The sequence below is a fragment of the Falco naumanni genome, chromosome 19 (genome assembly GCF_017639655.2).
Source record: "Falco naumanni isolate bFalNau1 chromosome 19, bFalNau1.pat, whole genome shotgun sequence".
Taxonomy (NCBI): Eukaryota; Metazoa; Chordata; class Aves; order Falconiformes; family Falconidae; genus Falco; species Falco naumanni.
In genome coordinates, this window is record NC_054072.1 from 2,818,870 (window position 1) to 2,832,516 (window position 13,647).

General features: G+C 39.3%; 1 protein-coding gene across 3 annotated transcripts in view; it reads right to left on the reverse strand.

Moving 5' to 3' along the window:
* The window catches only part of PPP2R2A (protein phosphatase 2 regulatory subunit Balpha), a 39,895-nt gene that overhangs the window by 9,582 nt on the left and 16,666 nt on the right, over window positions 1-13,647 (reverse strand). For all 3 annotated transcript variants that reach the window (XM_040618247.1, XM_040618246.1, XM_040618245.1), the window contains exon 3: window positions 5-102. In XM_040618247.1, coding sequence (XP_040474181.1) covers window positions 5-102 — 98 coding nt within the window. The remainder of the gene's footprint in view (window positions 1-4; window positions 103-13,647) is intronic.

Below are 13,647 nucleotides of genomic sequence, written 5' to 3' on the forward strand. Positions count from 1 at the left end.
TCACCTCCTGCTCCTGTTGAAAGATGACAACTCTGCCTCCTTTGTCTCCTGTTGCTAACAATTCTCCAGAATGGTTAAATTCTACTGTAGAAATTATATCCGCTGCATAGGAATAAAAATAAAACCCAGAAGTTAATAATTCTTCTAAATACTAAGTGTCCAAGAAAGCTACAATTATAAGTAAAAGATAAAATGCATACTTCAATTCAGTTTAAATATACTTATGTTACAAAAGACAAGTAGGGATTTTCTTCAAAAATATCATAGAAGCATTTTTTTTAAAGCTGTACATTTGAAAACCAGTTAGTAGCTCCCCATGCCAGAATTAAAAAGTTGTGTTGTGCATTAGATTTGTTTTTAAAGGTTTTATATCATCACTTCTTAGAACTGTTTTTCTGTTATGACTGCTACTCTAGTCTAGTAATGGATTTTCAGCATGTACTATAACAGCAGAGACCGTGTATATATATTCCTACCTTTATCTTCTCCATTCTTTCTGATAGAAGATTTAGATACAGTCATTACCCATATGATCTCAAAAACTTTTTTTTTATGACTGTACACATTGGACAGCTTAAAGGCAGAACTTACTAGGGTGGAGATGTTCAGACATCAGTGTCTAAGGAATGCAAGGATGTGAAACAAAAACAGCTACAGAAAATTAGGAAATAAATTCAACAGATTGTCTCTAAAAAACTTTTGAGTATCTCTTCTGGATGAGGAAGGTTTACATTACCACAAGTATTTTTGCAGAGTGCTAAAATTAAATTGTGACTGTACACTGACAAAAAAACCCAGTCATGCCTAGTATCAAACTGATCTGTTCATACAACAAAAAGAAAAAGGGACAAATTACAACTTAAGCTCAAGCACACCAATTCACATTTTCAAACGCACGCATGCCCCTCATACTTTCAAATAGCAGGATCATAAGCCAAGCCATTCTTCGAATGCCAACTTCAAATTGCAATACAACCATGTACATGTAATTTTCTGCAGGAGAAAGTACCTAAGGTTTTTACACACGCAGATCTTCGGGCTATTTCACTTTCGTGTCAGTCTAATGCAGACAAACAGCATATCCATTTTCCAAAATACCAGCGTATTTTCTATTAGAGTTAAAATGGTCTGGTACCAGGTTGAAAGCTACTGCTAAAAAAAAGCTACTCAGTCTGAATTTAAAGACACTATTGTGCAGCGTATCACGGAAGCTATCTTATCATAGACAGCAACAGGGTTATTTCATTTTTGAAGAAGTGAAACATGCAGGATTTTCCTCTTATTCATTCTAATACCAAAATGAGACTTACATCATTCTCTGGTTGCCCCAAACACATGGGCGGTGGCCTCTGAGGGCATTAGCAAGCTGTTCTTTAATAACTGCATTACACAGCAGGTACAAGAATGCAGCGGTATCTGTCTGAAAACTGCACAGTGCAAAGACAGCCTGGACAAGCAGGCCTAACTCAGCTGCAAAATCCTCAGAGGCAAAAGATGCAAAATCAGATTCTTGGCACGAGTGGGTATGTACAGCTCACTTATGTTTTCTATATATACAGTACAAACTGCCACATAACAAAGGATAAACACAAAATCATCCTACCTCCATCGACCTCCCCTGCCACGATTACCTGGCACCACTGAAATAAACAGGCTGAAATTTCTCAAGAACACTGCTAAGGACATAAATACGATGTAGGCTTGTATGTAGATAAACAAGGATCCAGACCACAACACAGGAAAACCTTGAGTGCTCATAATTATTTTTTTCCTGGAAGGTAACGGTTACTTCAGCCATTCATTCACATAGTTTTGAACAAGATTAAGGGATTTATCTCACATCTATAAGACTTAAGACTGCATACCATTCAGATGAAGATGCAGCATTCAATATGTGCCTTTCACAGGTGAACGGGGCACAAAGATAACATAAAATTTATCAAATCCAGTATCCAAAGAGTGAAGTGCAAACCAAGCAACCTAATTTTGCCTGTTCCATACAATGCGAACCACATTGTTGTAATCCTCTGATAGGATAAGACTTAAGGAAGTTATCAATTAATTGAAGAAAAACAAGATAACTCGCCTTTCAGTGAGACATATACAAAATAATCAGGATTTTGAAAAACATTAAGAGATTTAACACTGCAACCTGTGCCAGTCCTAAAACAGAGAAGACGATACAGCAAGTTATCAACAGATGTGTGTACATGTATGTGGAAGGAGAACAGCAAAAACAGATCTACCTTGAAAAGTCTTATATACCCATCTAAGAACAGATTATTAAATTCATCATAGTACTTAGTTGGTGAAAGTCACTGAGAAGTTTTACAAGGTCAGAAGCCTTAGGCTGGAAGCGTCATGATTAGAACAGGCAGCAACAGCAACCAGAAAAGCCTTAAGTTAAGGGATAAAACCTCCATATTCTTAGGTCTGCTGATGTAATATATGTCATATTTAGTAATTATACAAGTCTCATGTATAGCAGAAAGCTAACCACTTTTCTGTAACTATTCTAGACATTCTTGCTTTTTACATTTATTTTAACTTCCAAGATCATCCAAGCTTGACACTGGTGATCTCCAAGCTGATGCAAGTCCTGCTTTGGCTATAGACTCAACTGTGCGAATGAACTTTCAGTACGAGCATCCCCACACCTCCAGAAAGTCCAGTCAGTCAGTCAGTCAGTGATGACAGACTCAAAACCCTCCAAGTGCCTGGTCAACACTATGCAGAAATGCTTTTCAAGTATTTGGATCATTTTTACATTAGAAACAAAATACATTCTTAGCAGCAATCACAACAAAAATAATTCATTAGTTTTTCAACTCAAGGTATATGTATAGAATCCAACGTGCCTTCTACACTGTAATCCTGGACTGTTCCCTTTCCAAGGACAAAACAAATGTGTTAAAAAAGTAGACAGAAAAATGATTTCTGCATAAGTAGTCCGAAAAAAGGGCCAAGATGCCTATTTTATACAAAAATCAGTACTAGAGAGCAAAGCAACCAGTCACACATTTTAAATCTGGTAACTCACCGTTAAGAATATTGTATTCCCATACCTTGGTCAAAGAAAGAGACAGACATCAAGGCACTGGTGTTGAACTGGGCGGATTTAATAGTGTTTGAGAATTGACAGGGGAAGCATTTCATCTTCCGCAGTGCACTGATTCGCTTGTGTATTTTCATCTGCATTAACACCCTCGTTGCCAAAAAATAATCAGTGTTATCCTTTTCAAACGGTCACTGTAATTCCCTTGATAGTTACAACGGAGGGTTATTTTAGTCCTTCGGCATCGCAACGGGCAAAGGAGCATCTACAGATCGCGCTGCCTTCTCTCTGCCTCCTCCCTTTTGTGCATGCTATTTTTGCTACAGTCTCTAGGTGGGAGTCTCGCAAACACAGAGGCCTGCGCTCACTGTCCAGAAGCTTGTAGATGATCCCTTCTATACGCAGAGAGCACTAGGGAGGAGTATATTTAAAGGGAGAAGCAGATCTATAGTGATCTGTTGTCACCAACACCAGTGGCTTTTGGCAATACGATCCATGCTGTTGTTTACTGTTGAATTCATTTCTAGTGCCCTCTTCTTCAAGCACCAGTATCCAAGATAAGTAACCACCAAAACCTTATCTGATAACCATACCCCTCACAGGATATAGATAGATAGCATTATCTGTTAAGAGACTTCCACAGAATTACCCATGCCTTGGCGATCAGGTTTGTCTCTCTCCTCCCCCCAAGCATCTCAAGACATCTTTGACACCGAGATGAAGCATGGCATTTCGAGATTTTAGAACACTACAGGGCAAATCAAGCACACAAGATGAAGCCATCATTCTGACAAAAGCAAAAAACAGGATAGAAAAGTCTGTCTGCATTCCTGTAGTGTACCTGCAATACCTGTACTAAGTTTCTCCCTCTTGCATAACTTGGGATAGACAGCTCCGGGGTTACTATACTGTTAAAAGCACTTCTTTGCAGAGATGTAGACAGATGTCCTTTAGTTCCGCCTAAATCCCTTTGCAGACACTTACTGTTACCACCACAGGGACACTTCTGAGATTACTAAATACTTACAAATAAATGGCTTTCAGTGATCTGAAAGCAAAAAAAGGGGGGGGGGAGGGGGGGGGGGGGGGAAGGGGAGAAAAAAAAAAAATCACCTACACAACCTGAAGTCCATTTACTGTTGTTGCATGTGTACGTCAGTAGGGGAAATATTTTGCAGAGCAGGTTGAGTGAAACACTACGCGTTGATCACCAAAGTACTGTACAGTTGCATCCCTACCTCAAAGACACAAAACACACTACAGGCAAACTAAGCCAGTGATCCTAAAAATCCCACTGAACTGTGAGGAAAGACTTTGGGTCCCTGACCCATCGGCACAAGCCAACAGGGCAGAGCCTGCTTCCTCAGGAGTCCTCAAAACCTCCTGATAGTTCTCCCAGATAAAGCAGCTACAACCTTGTTTCTTGCAACTGCTGTCAAGGTTGCTTTTTCTTCTGCACACGATCTTTATTTTCACAACCTGCTGTAAGATTTTTATGTATTGCTTCAACAATGTATCTTCACGTTAAGTGCTCCATAGAAATCAAAACCGCCACAAGGTCTGGACACTTACCTTCACTAGGAAGTAAGGTAAGACCAGGTTTTTCCCATGCTAGACATGGAGACAGGAACCTGAAGATGCAAAGGAATCAAAGCAAGGCAGACGAGAAAGGGGAATGACATTTATCTCAAAAGCTTTGACAATGCTTTAAGTAACATGTTCACAGCTCACCACGTGAAAGGGAGGCACACCAGAAAGCTCCCAAGCAATTCTTAAACAGTGGCAGACACACACTTCTGCCACACCTCACAAGAACACAGACGTTCAATACAAACCTAACTTGTTATCTTCAGAAGCCCCCTAGGAAACAATCACAATTTCAGATTTTCTACTCAATATTTATTAGACCAACTTTTGCTATCTTGAGTAATTCACCTCTCATGTCAGGCAGGATACGGACGGCTTGAAGAAAATGCTTTGGAAAACTGAGGCACTGGGCCAGTACACTGAAGAAAGATGACCAGCTCAAATGAAAACAGGCAGATTACACTGTTCCAAGATAGACGGATAAAGGAATCTGACAGATGTCAAATGTGGTTTTCCCCTTTAAAAAAGAACAGTGTTTGAAATAAGAAAAACTCCGTGACAGATACTAAAAAAACACTTTCATGCTTTGGGGGCCTTCCACACTTTTCAGTGAATGCTGAACAAGAGCCACACATGCCCTATAACGAGCAAATTTTCTGAAATATTAGAGAAAGGGTTGTGCTGAAGTTTTACCATTGTCAACAAGTCTGTGGAATAAGGGAATAAAACAGCTTTATCAAGCCTAACAAAAAAAAAAAATAAATTACTGTAATCCAATGACTTAGTTCCAAAAGGCCCATTGTGAACCTGAAAAGCAATTCTGTATTAGATTTGTTTCCAATAATAGAATAAAAGGTACTTTATTAGTACAGAAGAGGCTATCTATTTTAATGTAGCATGAACTTTATATAAACTCTGCTTATAAAACATGCTTGGTAGGCAAAACATGTCACCTACTCTACAGCAGCAAGTCAATCATGGCAGTGAACAAAGAGAGTCTTTATTTCACCAGACCTAAAAGGTTTCTGTGCAAGTTTTTGGAATTACGTTGATTTGCTGCCTAAGCAGAGAGCAAGTAAATCAGTATGTTTACACAAGTGGAGCAATCTCCTGATGTTTCCAAATACTGAACAAAAAATTGTAGTATTTAAAAAGCATTTTGGTACTTCTTCAGTGTTTATACACCTTCCCAGTGGCTTCAGAATACCATTTCTGGAATTTTCCAAAAGGAGCAACTCAAACAGACCTCATCCATGTGAAGCAGATTACTAATGGATTGGTAATTCTGACCTAAGGAGTAAAAAGACAATTCACAGACCAAATGTGGAGCTCACTTCCTCAGTTTGCCAGCCTTAAGCATAGAAGCAGCTATTTGGATCAAACTAAACATCAATTGATCATTCCAAGGACACTTCAGAAACTGGAACAGGAAACATTAAGAATCCAACTTTTACAATTATTATTAAAAAACAAGGAAGGTCAAAAAGCCTCATACTGAGAAAGCAGCACAGGAATGGATAAACATCATAAGGGATAAAAACAATGAAATATTTTCATTCAATGCACAATTACTAAGCATACCTGAGCCACTCTTCCTAGATTATCTCCACAGATAAAGTCAACATGCTCAAAACTGTGTAGGAGTGCCTGTCCAGGAAAACTGGGAGACTCTTAAGTGTCTGGATCTCTCTTGTGAATTGTTTGGTCCTTTTTAATCAAGGGTGAAGCAAAGCCTTCCTGTTTCAGGCTACTGAACAGATGCAACTTCCAAAAACTTAAGCTCAGGTCACAGCTAATGACATAAAATTATTATTTTTTCCAGTACTTACTTTGTTCTAGAATTACATACTTGGGGGGGGGGCACGACACACAACCAAAAACACTGGAGAGAAAACAAAAGCTCCTCCAAGGCTTCAAATATTTCAAGAAGCTACACAACACACTCTGAATGTCCGAGTCATCCCAACATCACCCCATTGTTTGCAAATTTTGATTTACCACTTATCAAGAATCCTAATATATTGTGTACTAAGTCTCTGAAGCTAGATAGTAAAGTGTTAATCTCAAAGTGCACAGGAAGGCTGTTTAAATAAGATTAAGAAAGAGTGACTATACACGTCTATTTGCAGGGAGGAGAGCTCCCAACACAGGATACCACAACTATACACACCAGGGAAAGAATAAGAAAGCAATATGGCAAGCACTATTTAGTACTCATGGTATAAAAGGAAACACCCTCTGCATTCCAGCCTCATCCCTAATTTATGTACATAGAGAGGGGGAAGGGAACACAAGGATTGTATACTTTAAAGTTACCATGACCGGGTTTACTATTGACTTCATTTCCCTTTTCTTCATTCCCTTTCAAGAGTGATTCTCTGCATTCATTCCATCTCTCAGAAGTGACTAGGCAACAAAACCAAAGGCAGCTGGATAAGGCATTCCTACTGTTCAATTTACTACTCAAGAGTCATTCCAGAAGTCCTTTAAATAGCTTTCTTCTCTACTAGAACAGGGCATTAAAAATATATTAATTCCTCAGAAATATGGGGACAGGATAAAATACACGCAGCACAGAAGCAGAGAAAGGGGTTACCCTTGTGGCAAAAATTCTCACTCCTGTGCCATGAAGCATTGCAAGAGCCGGCTGGTTACTTGTTCTCTCCGACATACCAGCCCTGCAACACTGCTGCACACAAAGAGCACACAAAGCTCCCCTTCGTAACAGGGAGGGGAGTGGAGTTTGTATGATGGCCAGCTAGCTTCACACTGCTGCTGGCCCTGCCCCTGTTAGAACACAAAAATGCGGGAGCCTAAGACGCAGTTCAAGCAGCAGACAGTAATTAAGCTGGTTTTGCTGGCTTGTGCAAGTGTGGGAAATCTACACCCAGGGAGAAGGATTTACAGAGTGTTCCCTAGCATCCACGTTTGTTCCAAGGGCTCCAGGCTTTGTGATGCCGAAAGTGAAAAACATGCGATCATCATGAACTCGTCATTTTCCCCATTTATTTTGAAAGCATTCTAGTCCTGTTCAGTAAAGATCTATTTAAGTGTTGAGACTCGTCCCAGTCTATTTACGTACTTCACATCTGAAGTTCGCTGCATAAAAACTATTCACCCTAAGTAAAATAACCAAATACCAACTTTTCCAAGCAGTCCTAAAACTCCCTATCTTTCCTCTGTTTCTTGGACTTCCCTGTATTCCCTTTCCTTCCCTTCTCTCTCCAGCTTGGCCAATCTTTGAGGAAAACCACCACCTTCCTAGAATAGGCAAGTCCTAGTTCAACTAGGAGTTCAACTTTGGATTTGAAAGCCTGAGTGATTTACTTACTATTATTACACATCTTATTTTAACTTTCTATTCAGTTCCCTAAAATAAAGGTTGAACACCTCTTGATAAAACTTTTTCCTGTAGCCTCCCAAGTTACATTAACATTCCCAATGCCTACCTTGCCACCGATTCAGTTCACTGTGGGCTCTAGTCTTCAATGGCAAAGCACTGTTCACATAGTATCCTTTAAGTACACCACATCCTTCTGAGATTACTCTTTATGCTGTCAAATCTACATACTAGCAGTGACAGTAAGAACTCTTGTTATCACCAGCCTTCAGAAGCAGGAGCTTGAATTCAGTCACCTTCTTTAAAGGAAGCATGAACAATACAAGCTAAGGGAAGGAAACAGTAAGACAACTGTTTCATAGGATATACACATATTAGGATGACTTAGAATTTACAGATGCATTTACAACATGCTCTTAAATAGTCTAGAAATCATGAAACTTAATGACCAAGCTCAAAACAATGTTATTATGTGGTTTTGTAAATTTATGCAAACAACTATTTTTGTTAAGTCTCAGGACTTCTTAGAAAAGCCAACGGCGTTCACACTTCTTAGAAAACACAACTTCTGAGCAGCAAACTTCCATTCCCTCCCAGTGAAGTAATATAGCAATACCAGCCTTCATCTTGTTGCCATTGGTTTTATGCAAGGCTAGTAGTTCTCTTAAATAGCTTTACTAGGCTCGATGCTCAGAGAAGAACATAACTCCATCTGCCCAGAGCAACAGAAGCTGCTCCTCTCTGCAAAGCAACAGTGAGAACATGGCATTAGAACTGCAGAGAACAGAACTGAAACAGAAATTACGCTCAAAACCCTTTATAATTTGGAATAGCAACGTGCATGCAGATGAAGTATTTTACAAAGGTAACAGTAAAGCTGAGAACAGAATCATCGTCTACCAAGAAGATACAGTGCCTCTCATCTGGAAAAGCAGCTCCTTACACATTCAGAAATCTTTAAGTGATCTTAACTTATTCGTGCTATCAAGGCACCTTCCTCATTTAAACGCAACTCATAGAAAGCACACTCACGTTCAATATTACAATCTAAGTGGTATAGGGAGTAGCATACTAAACATTGTAATTCTTGTGTTTAGTAAACAATTGTTGTGCCTCGCTGGGCAACTGCTGTTCGTGGGCCAACATCTTAGTTGCTTCAGCTTCTAAGATGTTCTAAGAATGCAGTTGCATTAGTAAGCTTCAACATTTCCATTCAGGTCAAGTTTCCACCATGGTCCCTTTTAGGACCAAGGCGAGAGGCCAACAAAGGACCCTGCTGAAACAACAGCAACTTTCAAAGTAGCAGAAATCGCTACAGTAAACACTATAATCACCACCTTGACCAGGCACTACCACCACCTCAAACCTTTGTGAATGATCCCTAGCAAAGTTGTATTTGCAAAAGGTTATCGAGCCCACAGCCAAAATGCCAATAACTGCATTTCTGTCTAGAGGTACAAGTCTCCACAAGCTTACACTTACAACGGTTCCCTGAACAAGGTCAGAACACAGCACTGCTAGAGCAGAAAGGAAATTGATTTAAACCTCAGATCCCTGGCTTCCTGTCTCCATCTATAGTAGGAAATTCAGTCTCCAGTACATGACTCCAAAACACCTGTGGTGACATAGAGAAAAACAGAGACAACAAACAGCAGCAAGCCAAACCACTCTGAAAACAGATCTCTCTTACACTAATGTTCACTGACTGGTCCATGCTTCCTATGCTTAAAATGGCATAAAATTGCTTTAAAAGTTTGATATTTGTGAAGGGAGTTAAAACATTCACATTGAAAATTAGTATGAGCTGTGGGAAAAAAACTTTTACAACTTAAATTGATTTAAAACTGCGATCTACCATGGAACTGGTGAAGCAATACCTGTACCGCAATTACTGTAACCACTGGGCTATATCTCACAGTAGAGGTTTTCTTTCTCTCTGGTTCTCACCAGACCTGGCACTGCATTCTATAATTCCTTGTATACAAACTTCATTGTAAACCTACAGAAGAAAAAAATCCTATAGGGCTAGTATATGTTAGCAGAAAATGATCCTGAACCAGTGCCTTCAAACAGTTTCATCTGATGAGACTCAAACAGTTTTGGTTTTCAGGTTTTTATAACCCCAAATTAGTTATTAATAAAGTGCTTCATAAATTACTGTGAAAAACCCTTTCATATTAAACTCGTAACAATAGCAGATAGAAGAATGTTCTCTCTATATAAACAAATGCAAAGCTGTTTGGTTTCTGGATAGAAACCATTAACCCTTATCACCCTGATTAATTACTTTCTATTTTTAACCTTAAGACAAAACATTACTGCAGTTCTTTCAGAACACAGGTACAGGAAACCAACCGGCAAATTCCCTTTTTTCACTAGTCGAAAGAGAATAAACTGACTGCTGCAGTATCTTTAGTTCACAAGAAGCTGCAAACCAACAGAATTCCCAGTCTTGCCCCTAAGCTGGGCACCATCTAGGTGGGAGAACATAGTCAGGAGCAGTCAAATCATAGATGAGCAGGGAAACCAAACACACTCGCAACAGATCAGTCCAGATGTGAACACCACCTAAAACTACTGCTGACTTGGCTGCCCACACTTAGGCGCTGTGTGATTAACTAATAAGGTTAACTTAGCTCCAGCATTAGCTGATGTAAAAAATTAAAATAAAATGTAACACTGTGAAACTAGCAAAACATTTCGTTATAGCCCTCTCAGTGCAATTTCCAAGTCCTTTGGGAGCTGCCTTCACCTCTGTATTACTGGGACCTCTGAGGGTGTTTTTTACACCTAGACCTATGATCCTTTCCCATCCTGGAATTGGGGTGGGGTGGCTGTGTCCTCCACAACTCTGGAAGACTACCACTATCCACATAATTCAGTATGCACGTTACTGCAAAGCGGAGACATAACCAGTTCAAGAGTGCGCCATTTTTCAACTCAACACAAGCTAGATCAGCCTGAAACTACCTTAAACTCAATAACAAGGGATTATTTAATACTTGACAAGAATTGCCTTGAGTCTCTAAAGGCATCCTCTGCCTTGAAACCACAAATAGCATTGTTCTGGACTTTTACAATACCCTATGAAAGGCAACTGAACCTCAAGGTGGTCTGAAGCACAATCATATGTTTTTTATTCAAATAGTTTCTAGCCTTCCCAAAGGTCTTAAGTTTTAACTTGAGGAACAAACCTGGTTAGGAAAGCAACAGCTAAGACAATTCCCGTCTTTAGAGCTTCATTACATAGGTTTAGAGTTTTTCCCCTGAAGAATACCCTAAAGATTCTATTCAAACAAACAGGATTCTACCTTACTTTATTAGTATTGCAAACATATTTAGAAAGACTAATACATATGCATACATCCACAGGGAACATTTTACTAAGGGCAAAAAGCAAACGATGAGCATTTAGTTGGAAATCTCCTAATACACACGCTTCCCCAAACTCAAGTATCCTTAAAATATGACAGGAAGCGCCTATTTGCTTTTCCTATTCACACTAATTCAGGTCTATTGTTGGCCGAAACAAAGGTCTTTCAACCTGCATCACCCGTTCCCAGGACATTTGACACCAGTTTATTAATATCATAAACATAAGAGGCACAAGTGGCAGAAATCCAGACCTACTCCTGGTATCCGTCTTAAATAACCTTAGAAAGGCGGGTGAACACTCTCACAGGTTGTGGAACTACATTTATTCACAACTAGGAACAAGCAGTTAAAGGTCACAGCTTCTCCTTGAGCCTGTTCTGTGCAGCCACTGCAAAGCTATATAATAATAAAAAGCTCAAGTCTTTCCACGAGTTTTCTTCTCCCCAACCAGCAGAACTGTTCTGCTTTTAAACAAAAAAGTAATCTACAGCAAATCCAACATTTCAGCACTTTTAAATACCAGCCAGCTGTTCACTGCAAAAGTTATTATGGGGTTCCATTTTCTGAACACCACAAAATTCAGCTGCCAAGAGCTTCCAACCTGTGAAGCTTAGATCTGTTCTCAGGTGGGAAAAAGGGAAAAGGAGAGCAGCCCTCCTACTGAGGATCTCTCACATGCAGTTTGCATCAATCTCCTTACAATTGCAATGAAAACTCCTCTTTGTTCAAGGTTAGGATTATAAAAAAAAAAGATTGTGAACTGTAGTTTCCAGCCTCTGGATAACATCACCTTCAGAGGCTATGCACCCCTAAAATTACATTGCTGTCTAACACTCCCCATCAGAAAGGATGTTTTTGATATGAAATATAAACAAACAGAAACATGAAGTAGATAAAACATACTACCTAAGCAACATTTGTGTTTAAAAACCTAAGTGCATTGTCATTTGAAAGCTTCATCCCCTAAATAAGTCATCTGACATTTAAAGATACCTGGCCTAGGTACGCTTATGCCCCACTCTCATCACAGCATGCTTTAGTTATACTTAACCTGAAAAAATTAAGTGTCCCTGCTTAGATGCAAAGAGGCCCAAAATCTTGGGCTTCAATCAAGTGTGACACCATTCTGGCAACCACCAGTTTGTTTACAGCCATGTAACCAAGCCTCCCTTGAGTGGCTTAAATACTAAAAAATACCTTGAAAACAAACCTATTTTTTGGTGCTGCAACAATAGAACTCTACCTAAAAACGTTTTTTCTAACCCCAAATGAAATCTTAGCTAAAATGTTAGCCCAACAGAACATGAAGTCTGTCATTTGTTTGAAGGGTGAAACCGGCATTGTCAGCGTTCTCTGCGTCAACAGTTTATATTATAAAGCATTTTAAGTATGACTGCAGACATAGTGATAACTTGACTAAATGACACAAGAAAGAAAACAAGCTTCCTCCTCTTAGCATTTTCCTGTTTCAAACATATACTATCACAGGGATCACGCCTTTCAACCATACGTTATACCTTTAAACAAAGTAATTGCACTAAGCAATACTATACACATTCCACACTAGTTATATTTCCATTACAGAAACACTGTTCAGCCAACAAAACCTACGCTGATTTATGAGAGGTCTTCCTGGACAAAGATGACAGAAGAGTTAAGTTATATTTGTGTTGTGTAGAATTTAGTTGGGGAGTTACTCATCATTTTTGTCCTTTGTACAATTGCATACAAATCATACATACCTAATTACAGGGGAACAAAATTAACTAACAGGAACTAACATCATGCCCACAATTGCCTCACGTAGGATCCCCTTGGTGCCCAAATGTTCTATCACTATCACTCACAGAACTCTGGCATTTACTGAGCAATATGAGGAGAACTGAGACAAAAAGGCTTATAAATAACAGATTCGATTATTTCTGCTTTAACACAGCACTCGTCTACCCTTAGTACTCTGGTACATGACTTGTTCCAACATATTTTCTGCCTGCAGAGCTTTAGTTTACAATGCTATCATTAATAAAGCTGCAACAAAACTGTTTCTGCACACCTCATTTTCAATAAAGTAACATGTCAATTTTAGCACCGCTGAGGACAAAAATTCAGGTTTACTGATTTTCCAGAATAAACTCTATGCAGGAACAGAGAAATTAAAGAGCCTCTACTAAGATGAGAGCAGTGCTGCCATTTCTGACCCCTCTGAAAACACTCCTGCTGACCTCCCACTAACCATAAGCAGGGTTAGGATTCAGGAGAGCAGAACTCCATCTCAGGCCAGCACTCTCTG